The sequence below is a fragment of the Antechinus flavipes genome, chromosome 4, assembly GCF_016432865.1.
Source record: "Antechinus flavipes isolate AdamAnt ecotype Samford, QLD, Australia chromosome 4, AdamAnt_v2, whole genome shotgun sequence".
NCBI classification, from domain to species: Eukaryota; Metazoa; Chordata; class Mammalia; order Dasyuromorphia; family Dasyuridae; genus Antechinus; species Antechinus flavipes.
Window position 1 is genome coordinate 81,933,531 of NC_067401.1, and position 25,989 is coordinate 81,959,519.

General features: G+C 33.7%; 1 protein-coding gene across 13 annotated transcripts in view; it reads right to left on the reverse strand.

Annotated features, from left to right (window-relative positions):
• The window catches only part of CDC42BPA (CDC42 binding protein kinase alpha), a 347,897-nt gene that overhangs the window by 248,147 nt on the left and 73,761 nt on the right, over positions 1 to 25,989 (reverse strand). For all 13 annotated transcript variants that reach the window (XM_051993437.1, XM_051993436.1, XM_051993439.1 and 10 more), the window contains exon 2: positions 19,710 to 19,801. In XM_051993437.1, the coding sequence (XP_051849397.1) occupies positions 19,710 to 19,801 (92 nt within the window). The remainder of the gene's footprint in view (positions 1 to 19,709; positions 19,802 to 25,989) is intronic.

Sequence of the window (25,989 nt, forward strand, 5' to 3'; positions counted from 1 at the left end):
TCCAACAAAGCTTAAGACACCACCATTTCTCCTCCTTATTCAACAACATGAAGCCCATACATTTTTTTATCAGGTACATCAGTTTAGTTATTCTTATTGTATTTACCACTACGATGTATTAATTGAAAATTAAAACACATTCATTTCTTTATCATTTATTAATCAGGATGTGAATACTCATGCTATAGATAATTTACCTAATATCAAGCAGTAAGTTATAGTAGAGAGGTTCAAAAACACTGATTCTGCCAAATCTATGTTCAAGTTGAAATTTGACTTCAAATCCCCAGTGGGATTTAGTTGGAAAAGACTACTGAAAGGAACATGAGGTCTGGGATATAATTTATTCAAAAGGCATAAGTCGGATAAAGCAAAGTAGCACTCTATATATGAAAATACAACCACACATGAGGAAATCTGGAAGCATGAAGAACATTTGGTGACAAGTGAAGGCACAGAAAATGAAAAAATAAAGAAATGCATGTGTACAGTATACTACAGATCATCTGGATATAAAGAGAAAAGAGAAGAATTTAAGAAACAGAACAAAGGAATGATAAAGTAATGATAATAAACTGTATACATCTAATAGGGGTGCAATTTTTTCTGCTTCTCTCTCTCCTCCTCCTTCCCTCTGCCCTGCCTTTCTCCTTTTTCTTTCCCTCAACCCACCCTAAATACTGAGCTGAACATTTCTTGACCTGCCTTAATAATAGATCTTATAAAAATGAATGGTGGACAAAACCATTTGGTATTGGCTAAGAAATAGACTAGTTGATCAGTGGAAGAGATTAGGTTTACAGGACAAAATAGTCAATAACTTTAATAATCTAGTGTTTTACAAAGCCAAAGACCCCAGCTTTGGGGATAAGAAGTCACTGTTTAATTTTCAGATGATGAAATTGAAACTATTTCCACTCATATGAAAGAATGTTCCAAATCACTATTGATCAAAGAAATGCAAATTAAGACAACTCTGAGATACCACTACACACCTGTCAGACTGGCTAAGATGACAGGAAAAAATAATGATGAATGTTGGAGGGAATGTGGGAAAACTGGGACATTGATGCATTGTTGGTGGAATTATGAACGAATCCAATCATTCTGGAGAGCAATCTGGAATTATGCCCAAAAAGTTATCACACTGTGCATACCCTTTGATCCAGCAGTGTTTCTTCTGGGTTTATACCCCAAAGAGATACTAAAGAAGGGAAAGGGACCTGTATATGCCAAAATGTTTGTGGCAGCCCTGTTTGTAGTGGCCAGAAGCTGGAAAATGAATGTATGCCCATCAATTGGAGAATGGTTGGGTAAATTGTGGCATATGAATGTTATGGAATATTATTGTTCTGTAAGAAATGACCAGCAGGATGAATACAGAGAGGACTGGAGAGACTTACATGAACTGATGCTAAGTGAAATGAGCAGAACCAGGAGGTCATTATATACTTCAACAACAATACTGTAAGAGGATGTATTCTGATGGAAGTGGATTTCTTCGACAAAGAGAAAATCTAATTCAGTTCCAATGGATCAATGATGGACAGAATCAGCTACACCCAGAGAAGGAACACTGGGAAGTGAATGTGGACTACTTGCATCTTTGTTTTTCTTCCCAGGTTACTTTTACCTCCTGAATCCAATTCTTCCTGGGCAACAAGAGAACTGTTTGGTTCTGCACACATATTTGTATGTAGGATATACTATAACATATTTAACATGTATAGGACTGCTTGCCATCTAGGGGAGGGGAAAAGTCGGAACAGAAGTGAGTGCAAGGGATAATGTTGTAAAAACAAATTACTCATGCATATGTACTGTCAATAAAAAGTTATTAAAAAAAAAAGAATTCACTGTTTGACAAAAACTGCTGGGAAAATTGGAAATTAGTATGGCAGAAACTAGGCATTGACCCACACTTAACACTATACACCAAGATAAGGTCAAAATGGGTTCATGATCTAGGCATAAAGAATGAGATTATAAATAAATTAGAAGGACATAGGATAGTTTACCTCTCAAACCTGTGGAGGAGAAAGGAATTTGTGACCAAAGAAGAACTAGAGATCATTATTGATCACAAAATAGAAAATTTTGATTATATCAAGTTAAAAAGCTTTTGTAAAAACAAAACTATTGTTTTCCTTCTAATCTTGTCTGCATTAAAGTGGGAAAACATTTTCATAGTCAAAGGTTCTGATAAAGGCCTCATTTCCAAAATATATAGAGAATTAACTCTTAATTTATAAAAAAAATCAAGCCATTCTCCAATTGATAAATGGTCAAAGGATATGAACAGACAATTCTCAGATGAAGAAATTGAAACTATTTCTAATATGAAAAGATGCTCCAAGTCATTATTGATCAGAGAAATGCAAATTAAGACAACTCTGAGATACCACTACATACCTGTCAGATTGGCTAGGATGACAGGAAAAGATAATGCTGAATATTGGAGTGATGTGGGAAAACTGGGACACTGATACATTGTTGGTGGAATTGTGAATACATCCAGCCATTCTGGAGAGCATTTTGGAACTATGCTCAAAAAGTTATCAAACTGAGCATACCCTTTGATCCAGCAGGATTACTACTGGGCTTATACCTCAAAGAGATACTAAAGAAGGGAAAGGGACCTGTATGTGCCAAAATGTTTGTGGCAGCCCTCTTTGTAGTGGCCAGAATCTAGAAACTGAGTGGAGAATCAACTGGAGAATAGCTGAATAAATTGTGGTATATGAATGTTATAGAGTATTATTGTTCTGTAAGAAATGACCAGCAGGACGAATACAGAGAGGACTGGCGAGACTTACATGAACTGATGCTGAGTGAAACGAGCAAGGCCAGGAGATCATTAGATACTTCAACAACAATACCATATGATGATCAATTCTGATGGATGTGGCTCTCTCTTTAATAATGAGATAAATCAAATCAGTTCCATTTGTTCAATAATGAATAGAACCAGCGAAAGAACTCTGGGAAATGAGTGTAAACCACTACATAGAATTTCCAATCCCTCTGTTTTTGTCTGCCTGCATTTTTTATTTCCTTCACAAGTTAATTGTACATTATTTCAAAGTCCAATTCTTCTTGTGCAGCAAAATAACTGTATGGATGTGTGTGTGTGTGTGTGTGTGTGTGTAGTATTTAACATATACTTTAACCTGCCATCTGGGGGAGGGTGTGGGGATAAGGAGAGGAAAAATTGGAACAAAAGGTTTTGCAATTGTCAATGCTGAAAAATTACCTATGTATATACCTTGTAAATAAAAAGCTATAATAAAAAAATGACTGGTAGAAATTACCTACATGTATTTAGAAAAATAAAATACTATTGAGAAAAAAAAAGAATGAAATCATGAAGTCACAAAGAAAGATACTTATAAATAAGGAAGAAAAGGAAACTATCAAAAAAGAAAAGTGGATACCAAGAAAAATTACCAACTATTAAAATTTTAAAATAAAAGTATAAAAGGAAGCAATAAATTGGGAAAACATTTTTACAGTCAAAGGTTCTGATAAAGGCCTCATTTCCAAAATATATAGAGAACTGACTCTAATTTATAAGAAATCAAGTCATTCTCCAATTGACAAATGGTCAAAGGTTATGAACAGACAATTCTCAGACGAAGAAATTGAAACTATTTCTAGTCATATGAAAAGATGCTCCAAGTAATTATTAATCAGAGAGATGCAAATTAAGACAACATTGAGATACCATTATACACCTGTCAGATTGGCTAGAATGACAGGAAAAAATAATGATGAATGTTGGAGGGGATGTGGGAAAACTGGGACATTGATACATTCTTGGTGGAATTGTGAACACATCCAGCCATTCTGGAGAGCAATTTGGAACTATGCTCAAAAAGTTATCAAACTGTGTATACCCTTTGATCCAGCAGTGTTTCTATTGGGCTTATACCCCAAAGAGATACTAAAGAAGGGAAAGGGAAATATGTGCAAGAATGTTTGTGGCAGGTCTCTTTGTAGTGGCCAGAAACTGGAAACTGAGTGGATGCCCATCAACTGGAGAATGGCTGAATAAATTGCTGTATATGAATATTATGGAATATTATTGTTTGGTAAGAAATGACCAGCAGAATGACTTCAGAAAGGCCTGGAGAGACTTACATGAACTGTTGCTGAGTGAAATGAGCAGGACCAGAAGATCATTACACACTTCAACAAAAATGCTAAATGATGATCAATTCCGATGGACCTGGCCATCTCCAGCAATGAGATGAACCAAATCAGTTCCAATAGAGCAGTAATGAACTGAACCAGCTACACCCAGCCAAAGAACTCTGGGAGATGACTATGAACCATTACATAGAATTCCCAATCCCTATATTTTTGTCCGCCTATATTTTTGATTTCCTTCACAGGCTAATTGTACACTATTTCAGAGTCCGAGTCTTTTTGTACAACAAAATAACCATTTGGACATGTATACATATATTGTATTTAACTTATACTTCAACATATTTAACATGTATTTGTCAACCTGCCATCTGGGGGAGGGGATGGGGCAAGGAGGGGAAAAACTGGAACAAAAGGTTTGGCAATTGCCAATGCTATAAAATTACCCATGCATATAACTTGTAAATAAAAAGCTATAATAAAATAAATAAATAAATAAAAGTATAAAAGATAACAAAGAATGAATACAAAAGTGTGGCATATTTCTGAAAAACTATTTCTGCTAAACTGCTAAAGAGTTGATTATTATAAGGAAAAACTATTTAGTTTTGTTTTTCACTGTGATGGAGAAAAGAGAAGGATCAAAGACTGCTATTAAGTTGTATGGAACAATGATAATAGATAATAGAGAACACAGATCTGTTCAACTACTTTGTTCTGTTTTGTTTTGGTTTTTTATAAAGAATTATCATCTTTAGAAAAAGTTAAAGAGAAAAAGTAAAAAACTCAGATGTACAGAAAGACAGAATCTGTTAAGAGAGGCACACAGAGAGAGGCTTTGGAAAAAGAGAGGAGAGGAGAGAGAATCTCATTCAGCATTGCTAATCTCATTACATTATCTTTCTCTCTAAACCCTCGCCTTTCCTGAACTTTCTTATTTTTGTCACAGAAATATAAACAATCATATACAGGATTAATCTGTAACAATATACATCATTGTATTTTTAATAACCCAAGTTTAAAACCTGAAGTGTTAATTTTGATCTTACCTTTACATACCCCACATATATAAGCAGTTGCTAAATTTTATCATTTCTAACTCTATATCTTTTAAGAAGATATTGCATTTTTAATTTATGGAATAAAACAAGGATTTCTATGTAACATTATGATAATAAAGATAACTGTGAAACTATTAAGAAAAAAGGAATTATCATTTTTGGACTAAATGAGACAGAATAAAAATGGCTGATAAGGAGATAATATCCGAGATAAGTAAGGAAATGGCAAGTAAGCATTCAGCTACCCTTACTAAGTTCAAAACACCAGGACCAGAAAAACAACATCTGTAAGTGAAAGGATTAGATTATATAACTTTTAATATCTACAATCTCTGAAAGATCACAGATAACAAGAAAAATGCCATAGATGTAGGGAAGAGGCAGAGAAGAGATTACAATTTTCACAAAAAAAGGCAAAAAGTTAGTGAAATTGACTTTGATTCTTGTCAAAATTCTAACATATAATTAAAGGAATGGTCAGTAAATAACTAGTTTCATCAAAAACACTTCCCTATTCCCATCAAGAACAGAATATGCCACATTAACCCCATTTCGCTTAAGACAATACTATAGCACAGTATTCCAGATTTATGACGAAGTCTCTCAGACTATCCTTATAGACAAAATAAAGAAATGTGGGTGAGATGATAATAATATTTGTAGCTCATACAGACCAGGAAGCAAATAAAACTACCAAATAAGGCAGCCCTACTTCCTTTTCCCTTCTTACTGGTTACCTTGACTGCCCATATGGCTTGGATAAGATGCAAATCAACAATTTTATTCTTTTTGATGAAATGGAAAATTACTACACCTTACCATGTGTTCTGACATTTCCTCCTAATATCCTATATGCCTCACCAGCTATCTGCCCTGGCTCTATGTCTAGCAACCCCCAGGCACTATTGACTTAATGAATGAAATAATCTAAAGAACCTCTGGGTCTGGCCATCTCTCTCTCCAGTGAATCCTTAGAACTTCCTGTCTTTTCCATCGGTCCTACAAATTTACTTTTTTCCACATACTGTCTCTCCTCATTTGTGTAAGCTCCTTAAAAACAGGGACTGTCTCATCTTTCCTATTTATATGCCCAGGGTTAAACACAAAACAAGCCCTCAATAAATGCATTTTTTATCCATTTATTTGTAGGTCTAAAAATTAGCTGAAGGATGGAATCTAAAAATTAGTTTAATGGTTTGGCATCACACTGGAAATAGATCCACGATTGGCCTTGAAAGGTGCACAACCCAGGCCCTATCAGCCTTGATTTTTCCTTTGCATTCATCTCACATAGCTAACTATTGCCATGTCTTGTCATGATCTACTTTCATAACATCTATTATACATGTCTCTTCTACATTCACACAGCCATCAGGTACCTACGACTTCAAGCCTTCAGTACCATTGCAACAGAACTGTTGAGTGGTCTCTATATCTCAACTCTCCTACTACTCCAATCCATCCTCCTTTCAGTTTCCAAAAGGACCTTCCTACATTGCAGGTCTGATCACTTGTATACACACACACACACACACACCCACACACACACACTCCTCCCTCAACCAATTGCTCCCTTTTAGTTGCAGAACCAAAAATGTAAAACATGTTTTAAAATATAAAATCTTATTTGGCTTTTACAATTCTTCATAACTTGGCCTCTACATTTCATTTTTCCTACGCTTTACTCCCCCATGTTCTATAATCTAGCAACATCATCCTTCTTTATTGTTCTTTACACTCCACCAAGGCCAACACCACCACCACCAACAACAACTTTCTCAGTTCTTCTTAATCTTAATACCTTTACTCTATGACTATCTCTAATTTATCCTGTACATATTTTTATATGCAGTTGATTCTATCATAAACTGTCAATTTCTTGAGAGAAAAAACTGTGTTTTGCTTTTCTCTATATCCTCAATGCTTAGCACATTGCCATAGCACACAGTAGGTGCCTACTAAATGCTTGTTCACTTGTTGACTTAACCTCTGTAGAACTCTATCTTTATCTGTAAAATGAATAAAATTGCAAAATCTATCTCACAAGAATATCATGAGAATCAAATGAAATAATAATATATGTATAAAGTGTTTTATAAAATTTAAAAAGATATAAATATAAAGCATTTGTTGCTACTATTATTCTTAACAATTTCAATGGTTTACAGAAATCTCCAATGAAGAAATTCAGCATCTTTTTTGTAATTTATAATCTCAAAGAGTTACCAGGGGTTTGTAATGTCCTTGTTTTCAAAGAAAGTCACTGATATCACAGAGTGATAACTTGATTTGTGTTTGAATTGGATTTAAATGTGAGGCAAAATTGCACAAAGTTGGCAGCTTCAATTTCTCTTCTAGAGTCACTGAAGCTAGAGGAAAAATAAAAGTCAAGATAACTGCAGATGGCTCAGGAAGCAATAGATAACTGGCATCTTTGATGTTTGACCATCTCCTTCTAGAGCTCTACTACTGTAGAAATCTTTGTGGCCAATGATACTATTGTTTTCATCCACCCATTCGACTGGGGAAATATCTTCACATTCTTGGAGCAATCATCCCACTAACTCCTTTATGGATTTAGGGTCCATCAATTACCCTCAACATGGTTTATCCATCTGTGGACATGGTTTACCAGAGTGTGGCCACTATGCATGTTACAGCTTTTTTAAGCCACAGGTTAGAGTTAATGCCAGGTAAATACCAAAATGTGGATATGCAATAGCACTCACACCAGGGGTGCTAGTCCTCCTCAAACATTCCATTGCCTAGGATTATATAGCCATTTAATGTCAGAGGCAAGATTAGGATTTAGGTCTTGCAGACTCCCAGGCCAGTTCTCCTTCCACAACTTTCAGCTATCCTGTTATTATTAGAATTTACTTTAAAATGTAACTGAACAAGATATTCAGCAAGTGATCATTAAGTATCTGCTTTCTTCAAGTCTTCCAATGAGGGAATCTTCCATGTAAGGCATTGTGTTTGTATTTTTCAATTGATCAAATTTACTAGAAACTTTCCCTAAATTAATCATATTTTTTTTTTCTTTGCAGCTTCTATCCACTCCTCTTAGTTTTGTTTTCTAGGATCAAGTGGAACAAATTTAATCTCTTTCAATAGGTCAGGCTTTGAAGTCCATATAGAAAACAATAATGTCCTTTTCTTCTTTAGGCCCCTTCAAATGATCTTCAAATCATATTTTCAAGAACTGGTCACCCTGTTCTAGATGATTTCTATGCTTCTGGTTTAAAAAGCTGCTATGCTTTTAGTTTATCAATGTCCTTCCTAAAATGTGGTGTTCAAAATTAAACATATGATCAATATTCCACATGTGATCTGACTGGGGCAAAGTATAGAAAAATGATCATTTCACTAGTTTTGGACACTAAAACTAAATTAAAATTTTTAACTATTATTGTTAACTTGTATCAAGATCTTGTTGTCAAATAAAACTTGATTGTTTTCAGAAGAATGGTTATCCAGATATACATTCTCTGATATTATGCTTATGAAATTAATTTTGGGCCTAAATGTAAGACTTTATATGTATAGTATTAAATCATCCCATTGTTCTATCTTGTCAAGATTTTAATCAATATTACCTTGTGACTCCAATGTTATCCAGTGTGTTGACTATTCTTCCCAGCTTTCTATCTCCAAATTAGATGAGAATATCATCTCTCTATATTCTTATCTAACAGACTGATAAATAGCAAAGTACCAAAAAAATCCCAGGATATGCTTACAACATGCAAATGCAATAAGGGCAAAGTATAATTGATCATTCAATTAGTTACAAAACTACATGAATGTGTAATTACTGTGTAACCCAGTAATCTGGAAGTTTCACATTACTCCCAGATGAATGACACCCTACTCTTTCTCCTGAGCTCTACTCCCATAGAATGTCATGCCCAATGAACATTTCCAAACAACTGTCTTAGCAGCAATTCAAACACTACTTCTCCAAAACAGAATTCATCTTACCTTGGAAATCCACACTACATCTTAATCTCCCTGGTTATGATGGAAAAATATACTTCTAGTCACCTATGTGAAGTTTGCAACTTCATAGTCATCTTTTACTCTGCCCTTTTCCTCCCCCTATACATCTTATTCAGGGGTCAAGCTAAATCAATTTTATCTCTGCATTTTTTTCTGATCCATTATCTCTGTTTTTGTCAGTATCCTAGTTGAGGCCTAAATCATTATTCAAAATGAACTGTTGCAAGGGCTTCTTAGTACATTTCCCCCGATTCAAATCTCTTCCATTTCTGATTCACCTTCAATTGTTGTTTTTAGTTAAGTCCAACTCTGTGTCCACATTTTTGGTATTTGTCATTTCTTTTTCCAGCTCATTTTACAGTTAAGGAAACTGAAGCAAACAGGGTTAAGTAGCTTGCCCAGGGTCACAGATGTGAAATCAGATGAATCCTTCCGACTCCAAGCCCAGCATTCTTATCCTTTGTACCACCTAGCTGGCCATGATATCTATTTCTAAAGATAGATATAACAGTGTCACCTGCCTGCTCAAAACCCACACAGACTACTCAAAATTTCTAGGGTAAAATATGAACTCTTTCTTTGGTACTTGATTAATCAACAGCAAACATTTATATTTAAGTTCCTCATATTCTGGTTCCTGCTTTTCCAAGCTTATTATATATTGATCCCCTTCATGAACTCTATATTCCAGTTAAATTGTCCTCTTATTGTTCCTCACATCAATCTTCTTTGTGCCATAATTAGAACAGATTCTCCCTTCAATGCCACCGCTTGGAATTTCTAGTTTCTTCAAAGCTTAGCACAAGAGCCACTATCTACCTGAGGCTATTCCCCCACAGTTGAGAATATCTTCATTCCTTCAAAAAATATTAATTTTACTTACCATTAACATATTTTCATTTACTTCCAGTTGTACATATTTATTGGAATACACAGGTGCCACCTGACAGTGGCTGCTGGAGATCCAATCCAGACCTGCAGAATGGATCTCCTCTTGTGATAGGATGATACAAGGAAAATGAGAGGCAGTTGCTGTTCTCTGACCTCTCTGACTGAGAGACTGCTGCCTGACGTCCCTCCTCTTCCCTCTGCCTCCAATTTATCTCATTCCCAGTCTACAACACCTGTGTCAGCAAAGGCTGCCCTGCAGCTCCTTCGGATGCTGCGATCCATGGCTGTGGAGGCTCTCAGAGAATTGATCTGCCCCTTAACACATACTAGTTTTCTCAATTGAATGCAGGCCCCTTTAGGGCAAAAAAATTTTCATTTGTGTTTGTATATCCTCACCTAGCACAGTATCTAATCAAGAATAGGTACTTAATAATATATGGATATAAACTAATCCACATCTCCCCATCTTCTCCACAAAAATTGAATGAGAGATGTCATCTGAGTTAAAATCTACATAAACTATATATCTAAGGCATTCTACTGATCTAGCAGTTTAACAAACTGATCAAAAAAGAAAATAAACCTATCTTTATGTAACATATTCCTGAAAAAGACATCCTAAAATGGTCAGTCTCCCTATTCATCATTTCCTCCACATCAATGATGTCTTCCCTGTTAATAATCAGATTCAGAACAGAATTTTCATTTGCTTTCTCTACCTTTCAAAGAATGAAATTATATTAAGCCAAGTCAAGAAATTTTTTGTTGCTTTGATTACAACAGATACAAATTATAATCATCAATGTCTGACTTTGTGTTGCCACTTCTCCTTCACATCTTCCCATAAATCTGACCTAAAGGTCTATTAAGGAGAAGTAGAAGAAGGCTTCCATAGTGTATGGCTTTTCTTGACAAAGTATGGCTACCAATAGAGCATCAATGGGTTGTTCTTTGCTTACTGCCTAGCTTTTGCCAAGTGAACAACTCATCTCTTACTATACTACTTTGTTTTCAAACGGCTAAGCAAAGCTGATATTTAAAACAAAAGATAGTATTAAAACAAGAATAGCCCATAGATAACTGTTTTCAGGACAACAAAAGATGCTAGATTTATTTCCTATAGAAAGGAAGTTGGAAGATCAGGAAAGCCTTAAGTAGGAATAAGAGTAAGAGCCTCAATTTAATGTAAAAACCAAATGATCTGAAAAATAAGAGCCTAGTAAGGATTTTTAAAATCCTTTACAATTTGTCCTTAGAATAATAGGCTACATTGTTACAAAGAGGAGCACATTTTCAATCTGTTAAAGCTACCTCTCAAATGCCCACAACATTTAATATAATTCAAATGCTACAGATATCACTGCTACAAAACAGACCTGTGTTGTGAAGACCTGGGGGGAAAAAAATCGCATCTAAGAAGAGGGTCAAACAATAACAAAAAAATCAGTCTGAATTTTTGGCTGGAAAAAAAAACCCTGGAAGAAAACAGTTTTAGTAAAAAGTTAGGGACGAAGACCAAGTTATAAAAGTTGAAGTGGGAGTGGGAGATGAGAATCAAACAAGCACAAATTTTGTGAGAGGTGGCTATGAAAAAAGACAGGAAAAGTACAAGATGATATTTTGGGGGAAAAGGTAGGATAAAATAACCACCCACTCTATTAAAGAGGCATTGCTAGGCAATAGGGTTTCAAAGAATATAAAAAATATTTATGAAGCACTTACTGTATTCCAAGCACTACACTAAGTATTAAACGCACAAATGCATTACTCTTGAGGAATTTACATCCTAATAGAAGAAGACAAAATATAAAATATATACAATAAGGCCAAATCAAAGCCAGGGTCTTAGGAACAAAGTAAGATGGCCTGAATATAGAAACAGATTAAAAAAGGGGTGGGGGGGGGAGAGGGGTGAGTTGTCCCCAGCATATTCAAAATAAGATCCTTGCCCTCAAGAAACTTATATTCTATGGAGAAAACAGCACATTAAAATTTATGTGCATGATAATAAGGAGGAGAAAAAGTAGTAATACTTAAGCACACTGAAAGAGCTTCTCCTAGGAAATGACAAGCAAAATGATCCTTCAACAAATTGGACATTCCAAGAAGCCTATTTAAGGAGGGAATGAATTCCAAGCTTGGTGGACAGTCAGTTTGAAGAGGTAAAATATGTACCAGGTATGGAAACTAGAAATAGATTTGGGAGAGCAATACATCGTAAAAAAAAATGTTATATAAAAGTTTGCAACATGGAGCAATCATAACAAGACCTCCATCACAGGTTATAAATTTTTGCTATTATATGAATAACAAAGAGAAATACAAATTCCTTAATGGAACTCACAATTAACCAGGAGGGAAAAAGCCATTAAAGGGGAGATACTATGACGTGGAAGAAAGTACCTTAGAGTGGGCTTAGTTCAGAAAAGGAGTTACACTGCAAAGCAAAGATTTTTATCATGAGCAAATCTTTTATAGGGGAAATATAATTGGAGGAGAGTGGGGAGAGTGTCTGTGTTTAACATCCTACTTGGAAAGTCTCAGAAAAAGTGGGGAGACGGCCTTAAAAGATAGTCTGGAAAACCTTGGTACCCATAAAGTTATCTTAAATATGCTAACAAGGCAGTCTAGAAACTTTATGTGGCTATCTTAACTAAAGTAATAAGAGACTGGGAAGTTAAGTTCCCATTAAGATTATGCTAACTAGACAGGCTTGGGAAATTGAATTAATCCGAGTTGACAAAGGAGCAGGATGGAACTCACTTCAAGTATGAAGGAATGAAAGCAGGAGACAAAATTCTGACTTCAAGGACCAACAAATAGTCAGTTTAGATTTAAAAGGTAGAATGATTTTAGTTTTAAAAGGTAGATAGATACCTAGAAGATTTCATTATATACTGAAAGCAATAAAAGGTCCATAAGGACTCCAAAGTAGTCTGCCTCTCTCCTCCCATCCCCACATAAAAAAAAAAAAAACTTGTGACCTCAATCACATAAGTACTCCCTTTATCAGTTCAAATCATAACCCATATACTGCTTCTTATCCCATGTTATTCTTTTTTGAGGGAAGAGGGGAAAGCAGGCAACTGGAGTTAAATGAATGTTCCAGGGTCACATAGCCAGTAAGTGTCAAGTGTCTGAGGAATGATCTTTAGGAAAATTACTTTGACAGCTACATGGAGAAATGAATGGAAAGAGATGAGATTAGAAGCTATGATTTCAACTAGGAGGCTATTGCAAGAGTCTAGATAAAGGATGAAGAAGTTGACCTGAACTAAGATGGTATCTGATCACATGGATATATCCAAGTTATATTGAAGGATGAGGAAGAAGGAAGATTTGAGAACAATTCCATGGTTGCAAAATTGGGTGAATTTAACTTAGAAATAGTTAAATAGTCAATAAGTGACATTAGCTGAAGTTCAGGAGAAAAACTAGGACTGAGTCAATCTGGTATCATGCAGATGATACTACTAAGATAAAGAATGAAGAAAGAGAAGTCTTAGAGCTAACACTTCAAAGATACTTATGGTTATAAAATAAGACAATGATGATTTATAAAGTAAATTGTGGAGAAAATAATGGTTCAATTCATAACATGAAACAATCATGACAGAGGAATTTGTCACAGGTTACAGAAATTTGCCATTTATTAGGTAAAATACCTCATGGGCTTAGCAAAATATGACTAGGCAAGGCAGAATCATAGGTGATTAGGTAACATGCTTTTGGGACTAAGAACTACTAAAGTCTCAGGGGAAAGGAGGAATTAGGGAGGTACAAACTCCAATGACAGTTGATACTGTCTTAAGTGTGCTAACAAGACAGTCTGGGAAAACTAACCTTTTGTCTGTGATTATGGTTGACAAGAGCTCACATCACAACTTTCTTAAGTATGTTAATAAGACAGTCTGGAAAAGCTAACCTTTTTGTGTGCAATTATGATTAATAATAGGAACAGGATAGGCTCATTTTTAGCATTTCCTGACAAGGGAGCAAAATAAATTGATTTGGAACTTACATTATTATTGCTTCTAGAATTAAATATAAGCTCTTTTTTTTAGATTTTAAATCTTCTCTACATTAATCCCCTTCCCTTACTGATGGTACAACTATGTTGACTTTTTTCCTACTATTCATATAAAATGTCATTTCGTATCTCCACACTATTTCATTGATCTCCCCGTGGAAAATTTCTCATTTCTACTTTTTAGAATCACTTAGCTCAAACCCATCTTTCTTTATATAAAGGGGGAAAAAAAGACTGAAAGTTCCAAAGATTTCAGAAAAAAGAAAACTCAAAAACCTTGATTATAAGCAAATAAAACAATAGGGAAAAAATTAAAAACAGAAAAAAATATGACCTCCAGATCTAGCAAACAAGTTCAAGCATCTATGATTAAATACTTCTAAACAATGGAAAATTATTCAGTACTTGCTGAGAAAAGGAACAGCTCAGTGGATAGGGCACCATCCCTGTAGTCAGGAAGACTTGAGTTCAAATCCAACCTCAGAGTCTTAACACATTAGGTATGTAATTCTGGGCAATTCAATTTATCCCAATTGCCTTGGGGGAGGGAAAAAGAGAGATCTAGTGGAATTTGAGGAGAACAAAGAACCACAAAGAACTACAAAAATGTGTTCCTGAGTAATTTTTAAAAGAAATGAGAATTATAAGAGCAGAATTTGTGATTTATACAGCAAAAATAATAAGTAAAATTACTAGAGTCTACAATGGTAAATTTCATCAAAGAAATAAAAGAAAGAACAAGAGATAGGGAATACAAAAACACAGAAGGAAATAATTTATGTAAGAGATAAGTGTCTTACCAAAAACTACTGATATGATGATTAAGCCAGGGAAGAATTTTACTTTACACCCTAGTAAGAGTGGGTATCTAAGCTAATAGGCATACTTAAAATTAACAAAACATTCCTTTTTATATCTTGTTTCCAAAAATCTAAGTACCTCTCCTGATTCTTCCTTGGCTGGGTTATATAGAGATTATAGCCTATCTGGAACACCTAATTCTCCAAATGAATGTGAATCCCCACTCTTTTGAGTACATCTCATTTCTTATCACTTTCCTATAAGTTTCATAATCTTTAGGTTTAATTTCTTACATTTCAGTTTCATTTCTCTGATTTAAGTTTCCTTTCTCTGTATTTCTTTAAATTAAGTTTAATTAACTCTATGAGAACTAAATCTTCATCCAATTCTCATAATGTAGAAATTAAAAAATGAACAAAAGAAAATATGCTCTCTGTACATCAAAACATATTAATCTTGAAGACAAAATGTATAGGTCAACCTTAAAATCATGTTTCCCAAAAGAACACAAAGCAAAAACCCAAATATCATAATGCAGAAAATAATAGAACTGCCCAGAACTTCTGAACTCAGAAAATGAAACATCAATTGAAAGAATATATAAATCACCTCCAGGAAAAAAACAAACAAACCCAAGAGTACAAACTCCAAGTCCAGAGACTATACTTAACAATTCACTTGGAAATAACAAGTTCTGTAAGCAATCAGGAGAAAGACCTTTGAATATAAAGGGAAGGAAATTCAAATAACAAAAACCCCACCATAAAACACAGGAGAGAATGTAAAAAATGTTCGAAAGAGTAACGGAGCTCAGGATGCAACTCAGGGTAATCTATCCTGAAAATCTGAGCTTAACCAAAAATGTAAAGATGGGCATTTAACAATAAAGGGGCATTTGAATCATTCTTAGAAAGCAAACCAGACCCAAGACATTATTTGCTTTTCAAATACAAAACGACAGAATGAAGACAGAGTGAACAAATTCAGTAGCCAATTACAGTAATAGAATGACAGTGAGATCAGTAAGAGACTTCTTTCTAAAGATACATAAGGAGACAGGAAGGTGAGGACAAAGTCAATTGGGAAGTAACCCAGAAGTGAGCCCTTAGCATTACAGACAGAACCTAGGGATACCTTATCTACGTGTGAATCAATGGGTTCTTTTTGGTGGGACTATATTACATAATGGGAAGATGCATGAAATAGAGAAGAAAACCATGGGAGATAATGGAAAGAGTATAATTTGCCTGGGTCAAATCAAGAGTTAGCAAAAGGAGAAGGTGAATCCTGTGATTCTTCAGGAATAAAGGAGCCTAGAGGGGAATAAGGATTGGGGGTTAGGAGGAAAGGACTGAAAGGAAGAGGAAAAAGGGAGGGAATTTTAGTTTGATGGAAGAAAGAGGTCCACTGATAGGTACTCCTATGAGTGGAGAGAGATATTCTATGAAGGGAAATGGGGATTTTGTACTAGGTTTAGTCTGGAGTATCTGATATCTAAAAAGATGGTTTGTCCTACTTTGGGAGGTGAGAGAACTCCTTTGGGCAAGTGGCACCAAAGAGAGTAGGAAAGCATGAACACAGGGAGGAAATTCTGAGGCAAATGGAGAAAAGAAGTTAAACAAGGAAAAAAACATAGATCAGTGGTGGACTGTATAATCAGAGATACGGCTAAAAGGGAATCCTACCATGTGGCAGGAATCTTTCTCCCCTAAAATAACTGGCCCAGTTCTGGGAGAGAGGAATAATGGAAAAGAGGAATTTTCTTAGGGGCAAATTTTATGAGGCAGTAGCAGAAACTGACAAGAGGGAAGAGAATCAAAAGCTTTGATTCCATAGAGAAGACAAAGATTGAAGAGAGCCATTTTCTAAACAAATAGAATAGAAAGGATGCATGACAGGACAATAAAAGAAATTCTCTCTAAAAATGGGCACAAAGAAATGAAATTTTTAAAACCAATGAATAAGATTAATTTTAAAGAATAGAAGAACAAGAGATAGATTTGACTAAAAGGAAAATGCGAGTGGGGAAATTAAATAACCAAAGTAGGAAGGGAAAAAAAAAATAAGAAAAACCTAATAGAAAACAGTAAACAAAAAAGGAAGGAATGATCAAGACTAAAAAGAAGAAATAGGAATAGCTATTGTTGTTGTTGTTCAGTCATGTCTGATTTTTTGTGATTCCAAGTGGTGTTTTTCTTGGAGGGATTTGCCATCATTCCTTTCTCCAGCTTACATGATTTGCGCAGTACCACACAGGTAGTTAGTGTCTGAGACCAGATTTGAACTTGGGAAAATGAGTCTTCCTGACTCCAGGTCATACTCTCTCCACTGTACCACCTAGGTGCTCCTAGGACAAAGAGAGCAATCTCAAGATTAAGCTAAATTAAAAAACATAATATCTACAGAAGAAATGGGTGGGGTGGGGACAGAGATCATAAAATCAATGATATTTTAAAACAAAAACCAATATTTGAAACAAAAAAAAGGAAATATAAACCCAATTCTCAGCTTTAGTTGTAAATAGATAAATAATCCAATAAAACAAAAAAGAGTGACAGACTACATAAGAAAGTAAAACCCCACGATATGTTGCTTACAAAAAAATACATTTTAAAAACAAAGACATAAATAAAACTGAGGGGATGGGAAAATATGTATTATGTATCAGATCTAAAAAAGCAAGAGTTGCAATCAAGTCTGAAAAAAAGAAAAACATTCAAAAATAAAAAGAGATAAACAAAGAAAATTACATTATGCTGAAAGGAACCCCAGACAAGAAATCATTATAAGAATAATACACTCATATACTCCAAATGTTTAATATTTGAATTCATAAAGGAAGCATCAATTGAGGTACAAGAGAAAATAGTAACACAACAGTGATAAAAGATTTCAATATTCACTGAGTCCTGAATAAGTCTAATAGAAAGATGAACAAAAGGGAATATATGGAAATAAATAAACATCTGGAAGTCTTAGAGCACACAATTTGGAATTAAACAAATAAAATGCATACCCTTTAAACCAAAGGTTCCATTATTGGAATTATACCCTAAGGAAACAATCAAAATGAAAGTCCCCTTATGCAAAATAAATAAATAAACGGGTATAGCAGTACTTTGTCTAAATTAGCAAAGAATTAGGAACAAAGTAGATGCACATAAATTAATTTTTTAAAATTGTGGAACCCAAATGTAGCAGAATATTACTATATTGTAAGTAATGAAAACAGAGAAGCATGTAAAAATCTACATGAAATGGCACTGAGTAAAGTAAGCAAAGCCAAGAAAACAGTATACACAATAACCATAATAATGTAAATAAGGAAAAGAAATCATTAAAAAGTTAAAAGTGAATGTAACACAACTATAAATATCAAAGTGCAATTCTGGGCAATGTGTGAGCCACAAGATGAAAAACTAGACATTTTCTCTGATCCCCACATTTTATCTCAAACTTCTTCAAATCTGAAATTATATGCTAAAATAAAGCAACATCAGCTTTTCTCTAATATAATTTTTTTTTTAAACAACCTTGTCTAAGGTCACAGTGCAAGTAAAATAGCAGCGCTGTGATTTGTGCCTAACTTTATTCTTCCTCAGTCACAGGTTGTTGTTGTTGTTTTGTTTTTTTTAAACATCCAGCCAAAGGGACAGAGATAGTGTGTTTATATAACAATAAGATACTGGTTTAACTACAGTTGGGCATATATTTAAATCAGGTAATGACACAGAAATAAAAGAGGAAGATTACTAAGCAATATAATACCATTATTGCTGTTTGTCCACTATTCTCAAAAAGTACCATGACATCAGGGAGATGCTATTATAAAAGCTACTTTAAAGAAGAATGATCTGACACTTGTTACAAACAGGCTTGATGGAGTATAGCTTTTACATTTTGGTAAGCCAGCTAGAAAGGTGTTATAGTAAAAAAGGAACGAAGCATGAGATGCTGAACTAGATAACAATAGTTACACCTAAAGCCATAATTAGCAAGGTGACAACTAAGGATTTGGCCCAAAGAATCTTATTAGGAGACTCTAAAATACTTGCAACTGCGCAGAAACAAAAGAATTAGAAAAAAAAATAGTTAAAATACCAAGCTACTGGATAGTTTTGATAATATGAGCTCCCCATTCCCATGGAAACTTTTCTATAAGCAGCCTCCAAATACCCTAGAATCTCTACTTCCTTCCCATGCCTTTTCTCCACCCTCAAATTACGTGCTTACTTGTCCAAAACTTTCTAGTTATAGCTTTGAATATAGAATACAAGATAGGAAAAAAATGGATTCCCTAAGAAATAACAAGTGGTTGGGCAATCAATTTAATAGTGAGATAAATGAAAGGGCAGTTTAGGCTTTAGATAGGATTAAGTAAAAGAAATGAAATAGGGAGGAGGAAGTTGAAAGTTGAAGTTTTGAATAAAGATTGATGACTTCAATTTTATATAGTTTGCTATAGATAGTAAGGAGACCAAGGAAACATATTTCTTTTTTTACCAACAAAATAGATTCTATAAGTATATGAGCTTCCCACGCTTCACCAAGCAATTCCCTGAGGAATTGTATTCCCCGAGAAATTTCCTTTGTGGAAAAAAAAAGTAATTTCAAATGTGAAAATAAAAGATAAAATTTTCAAGTGATCTCTTCTTTCCAATCTTCATTCCTGAAATTTGAGATAAATGATAAAAATGGCAAATAATATTTTAATTTATCCATAAACATTAAACATGTGATTTCAAAAAAAATGTTAATAGATCTTTATATCTTACCTCCCCAAAAGCTCCTCTACCAATCACCTTTAATATTTCAAAGTCTTCTTTATGTAATCGCATCTGTTTCACTTTAGAAGTGAATGGTTTGGCTGCAAGGAAAAAAAAAATCAATTACTTTTCAAAGGAAGATGAAAAATTATAAAGTCTGAATTTTTATAATTATGTTACATACTAAAAGTTCAATCATTAGTAGGCTCTAAAAAAGTTCTCACTGAGTAAAGCAGAAATAATTTTAATAATGCAAACCAAAGTTTGGGGTTTTTTTTTCCATTTCTTATGCAATTATGTCATTTGGTGAAAAATATAAAGGCATGCATTTTAAAATACTTTCAAATATCTCTGAAGCTCAATATATCTATGTAATAAAAACTGTCAATTTATTACCATATTAACAGTATACACTTCAACATTTATATTTCTCACATTAGTCCTAGAAAAAGAAACAAGATTTTTAAAACTAGTTCAAACAGATGAAAGAATTTCAACAATTTCATTTGAATTTTAAATGGTAAAAATATTGTATCACTATTTGTAACATTACAAAAATGTTTTTAGCTCTCCAGGGCAAGATGGACAAGTGAATTCTACTGAACGTTTAAAGAACAATTAATTACAATACTATACAAACTATTTGGGGAAATGTTCTCTATCCACTGTGCCACTTAACTGCCCCAAACAAATCAAATATTTCTCATACAAATAAAGTTAGATCTAAACAATTGGAAGAATATCAAATGTTCATGGAGTAGGCTGAGCTGATATAATAAAAATGACAATTCTACCTAAATCAATCTACTTATTCAGTGCCATACCAATCAAACTGCCAAGAAATTACTTTATAGCATTAGAAAAAAAATTCCTCTGAAACAACAAAAGTTCAAAAATTTCAAGGGAATTAATGAAAAAAATATATAAACAAAGGTAGCCTAGCTGTACTAGATCTAAAATTATATTATAAAACAATAGTCATCAAAACTATCTGGTACTGGCTAAAATACAGAATAGTGGTGGATCAGTACAATTGGTTAGCTTCATAAGACAGAATAGTTATTGACTATAGTAATCTAGTATTTGATAAGTCCAAAGACTCCAGCTTCTGGGCTAAAAACTCACTATTTGACAAAAATTGCTGAAAAAGTGGAAAATAATATGGCAGAAACTAGGCATTGACCAACACCTAACATCCTATACCAAGATTAAAGTCTAAATGGGTTTATGATTTATATATAACAGATGATACTATAAGCAAATTAGGAAAACAGGGGATAAAATAAATTGTAATGACAGTTTAATACTCTAAAATTTCTATGACAGTGAATTATTTTCTGTGAAAGTTTCAAGTATAGAAATCTAACATTAAAAATTATTCTTATATTTCAGCTTATTCCTATTAATATCCAAGAAAACAATTTTAAAATACAGAGGTTTCACATATGATTAACTCTTGTGCAAGAATCAAGATTAAGGCAACAGACTTATTAGATTTTTTTTAAAAATCAATTTACTTTATTACCAAGTTTTCCATTACAAAAATGTCATTCTTCTGATTACTAATTATAATCATACAAATTGGGAGCCTGTCAAATTTTTATAGTTTGCAGTTTTTATAGCAAATTTACAAAAATTCCTTAAACTGAGAAGCTCAAGTTAGATTTATGATTATTTACCAATAAGACAATGCCACATTTTAAAAGCACAGACACTCATGTAAACTACATATGATACTGAAGTTTAGTTGTCAATTTATATATTTATTTCAGAGCTCTCTGAATAGGAGGAGGAAATGATGTTGCGAGGATTTCAGGTACAGAATTAGAGGGCTGGAATTTTCTCAGTAAAGAAAGTAAACAATCTGCTACAAGCAAAAGGAAAGAAGCATTTTTACTGGAGAAGAAAGAAGAGAAGATCTGGGAAAACAAAAAACAAAACAAAACAAAAAAAGCACTGTGCAATAGAAAGTCAATCAGGGAAGAGTGAAAGGATTTCTGATCCCAGTGAGAACTCAGATGCCATAACAAATTTATAGTAGATCCTAATCAAGAAAATCCATGACTTCTTCCAGTGACATTCAGCAACACCTGAATAGAAGAAGGTAGAAAAAAGGAGCAACCAAGGGCTGAGGTTTGGAAGGGATGAATGAAGAAAAGATAAAGAAGCAAAGGAATCTGGCATAAAACTGAACTGATTAACTATGATTTTATAAGACCAAAATCATAAAGAGAGGTTACAGATGGGATGACAATGGTAGGTTAGCAAAGTAGAAAGTAGCAGGACAGAAGATCACAAGAAATACAAAGAACAGGTTTAAGGGAGTGAGATACAAAAGAAGAGAAAAGGATAAGAGATTACATAAATAATCTGGGAGAAGAACTACAGAGTTGCTGGTAGGGAAGCAAAGACTGAACAATTAATTATAAGTGAAAATGAGATCAAGACTATATGAAGTAGAATAAAAATACAGATCAGAAGAGATAAGATGGCTAAGGAACTAAAGACGTCAGAGAAGTAGCAGGGGAAAGATTTCATCTAGACAAATTGTGATATATGAGAGAAGGGCTATGATTCAATCCCTCCACACTAGTACCCTGTTTAAGTCACAGAAAACTCAGAATGTAATCACAGGGTATTAATTAACTATTAAAAACCAACTATTAAGTGAGAAATTAAATGAGAAATTAGTGTCCAGCTCAAGATAGTCAAGTTTTCCCACAAGCAGGTGACTAGGGAAGAATATGTGAGATAGAGGTGGGTCTGCAGTTCTATGGCTTTCATCCCAAAGGAGGATCAAGAGCCTGAAATCAAAGTGAATCTAAAGCTCTGTTGCTGACCCCAGAATGAGATCAGTCTATAGATAGGAGAATGGGGTAAGAAAGAAGGTATCTACAACTCTTCAGCAAAGTCTTGTTGCTAGCTCATAGGAACGAGCAACTGTCAAGGAAGTGACTTACACAAGAGTAAGCCCGTAGTTGTGGCAACTGTGATCCAAATTGTGAACCAGGCCTACTAACTCAGATTAGAAAGGCAGCAATTTTGGACCTAATGAAATTTTGCAAATTCCCAATCTGAGCTTTTCCTGAGATCCTTAAAAAAACACAGCATTCAACATCCAAAGAATGTGACTTTTAATATTTTTTAAATTTTTTAATATTTTAATTTTATTTATTATTATTTAATATTATTAGCATTAAATTATATTTAATAATATAAAATAAACTTTTAATATTCCCTTCAAGATTGACCAGCCCTAATATCACAATTTAGAACAGTAAATAAATTTTAAAAACAATGAAACAGAGCTATTAAATAAGGATGACCAAAAAGAAAATCCAGAAGAAATCCATTAAGTATCCAAGAGAAAAAGCTCAAAAAAAAAAAAAAAATGAAGCTTAGCCACAAATTCAACAAAAATTTCTGGAAGAAATGAAGAATTGTATTTTTTAAAGAATTTAAATTATATAAGTGAAATAAGAATTTTACAGGTTGAAATTTGAAAAGAAATTAGAGCTATGAAAAAAGATTTGGAAGAAATAATGACGATATAAAATATACAAAAGCTTAAATAACAGACTTCTAAAAATTAGAATAGACTAAACAGAAATCGATAACTCCAAGAAACAAAAATTTAAAAACAAAGTCAAAAGACTGAAAAAATAGAGGAAAATGTCAAAAACTTCCTATCTAAAAGAAATAATCTAGAAAAAAGATCAAAGAGCGATAATTCAAGAATTATAGGTTTATGGTTAGACTTACATTAACTGATGTTGAGTGAAGTGAGCAGAACCAGAAGAATATTGTACATCGGCACAGCAAGATTATGTGATGATCAACTATGATAAATTTAGGTCTACTAAGCAATACAGTGACCCAAGAAAATTCTAATAAACTTGGAATGGAAAATCCCATCTGCAGCTAGAGAGAGAACTCTGGAGACGGAATGAAGATCAAAGTGTACTATTTTCACCTCTTTTTTCTTGTTCTTTGCTTTTTCTTTCTCAATTTTTTTTCTATTTTATTCTGATTTTTCTTTCACAAGACAAAAATGGAAATATGTTTAAAATGACTGTAAATGTATAACCCATAATCAGACTGTTTGCTGTCTTGGGGAAAGGAGAGGTGAGGAAAGGAGAAAAAATATGGAACTCAATATCTTAAAAAATGAATGCTGAAAACTATCTAGGAAAAATAAAATACTACTGAGAGGAAAAAAGAATCATAGAGCTACCTTAAAGCCATAACCCAAAAAAAGGTTCCCAAATATAGCTCAAGAAATGAAAGAAAAGTATGCAAAAATATTAAAGAGCACAAAATAAAAATAGAATCCACTTGTCATCATCTTTAAGAAGACCCATAAACAAAATACCAAAATCTAAAGCTCCCAGGTCAAAGAAAAAAAAAGGTGCCAGAAAGAAAGTAACAAGGAGCAACAAGTTAAGTTCATACAAGATAAAAGATATGGAGAGACTGGAATACAATAATCTAAAAGGCAAAAAGATAAATGCTTACAATCAAGAATAATTCATCCAGAAAAACTAAGAATAATCTCACAGAGGAACTGGGGAGGAATAAACCTTCAATGAAATATTACGATTCCAAGCATGCTTCAGGAAAAGATCAGACTTGCATAAAAAAAAGTTGGAAATACAAAAGAAATACAAAGGAAAAAAGGTTAATAGAAAAAGATAAAACAAAGAGATTAAACAATTATGAAATGATTACATTCTAACAGGTAAAGGTGATAGGAACATTCACAGAGGATGCTAATGTTATAAGAGGTCACAAAAGTTAAATAAGATAAAGTGGCAGTGATTTTGTTATGTTTTGATAATCTTAAGAGGAGAAAAAATTAATGCACTAGCGACAAAAGTGGATAAAGAATAAAAGAACATAATATCCCACATAATCAGAGTGTACAAGTAGATTATACAAATAAGGAAGGAAGGATTTCTGGGAAGCAGTAATGACATGAACTTCATATTCTGAGGCTCTGCCAAAGGATGTCAGAATACAACAAAGAGAAATTGCTATTGATATCATCAACTCCTTGGATTCAATTATCATCTCTATGCTGATGCTTCTCAAACCACATTATTTTGCTCTAACTTCTCAGGGGAAGGAGAGAGAAGGAACTATGTCGTATAACTTGCCAGTTCCAGTTGGTCCCATAAAGATTGTGTGTCCTTAGCTTTCAATGAAGACAATGACATGCAAGTGAATTGGATTTAAGTAAAGTGAAAAGTCACCAGTTTCACTTTCTCCTCCAGAATCATATGGGTCCTAGTTGAGAAACCTGAAATTTAAATGGCTTGTCCAATAACACATAGATATCTAAGCAGCTATGCTGAAATTTGAATCCAAGTATAATTCCAAATCCAAAGGTCTTTCTATTATACAACAATGCAGATTTCTAAGACCACAGTGCCTAAGTGAGTTTTGTTTCTTCTCAACAGAATTTTGGATTATTTTAAGACTCTTAAAAGACTACTAAATTCAACTTCATCTTAATAATGAGAAAAACAATTATATCAGTAAAATGGGACTATAATCTAATACAAAACACTCTAAAGCAGAATTTTTCCCCTCAAAAAAATTAGTAAACAAAAGGCACATTTTAAAATTTAAATATTAAAGATGACCTAAAGAGTAATATAGTAATGAGATGGTATCAATTAAAGAGGTAGCTTGTACCAGGTCAAAACAAGCCTTCTCTTGATAGTGGTTTAATAATGGTTCATTAGGAATATTATTGTTTGGTAAGAAAGGACCAGCAGGAGGATTTCAGAAAGGCCTGGAGAGACTCAGATGAACTGATGCTGAGTGAAATGAGCAGGACCAGAAGATCATTATATACTTCAACAACAATACTATATGATGATCAATTCTGATGGACCTGGCCCTCTTCAACAATGAGCTGAACCAAATCAGTTCCAATAGAACAGTAATGAATTGAACCAGCTACACCCAGTGATAGAACTCTGGGAGATGACTATGAACCATTACATAGAATTCCCAATCCCTATATTTTTGTCCGCCTGTATTTTTTATTTCCTTCACAGGCTATTTTCACTATTTCAAAGTCCAATTCTTTTTATACAGCAAAATAACTGTTAGGGTATGTATACTTATATTGTATTTAATTTATACTTTAACATACTTAACATGTATTGGTCATCCTGCCATCTAGGGGAAGGGGTGGGGGGAAGGAGGGGAAAAATTGGAACAAAAGGTTTGCCAATTGTCAATGGTGTAAAATTATCCATGCATATAACTTACAAATAAA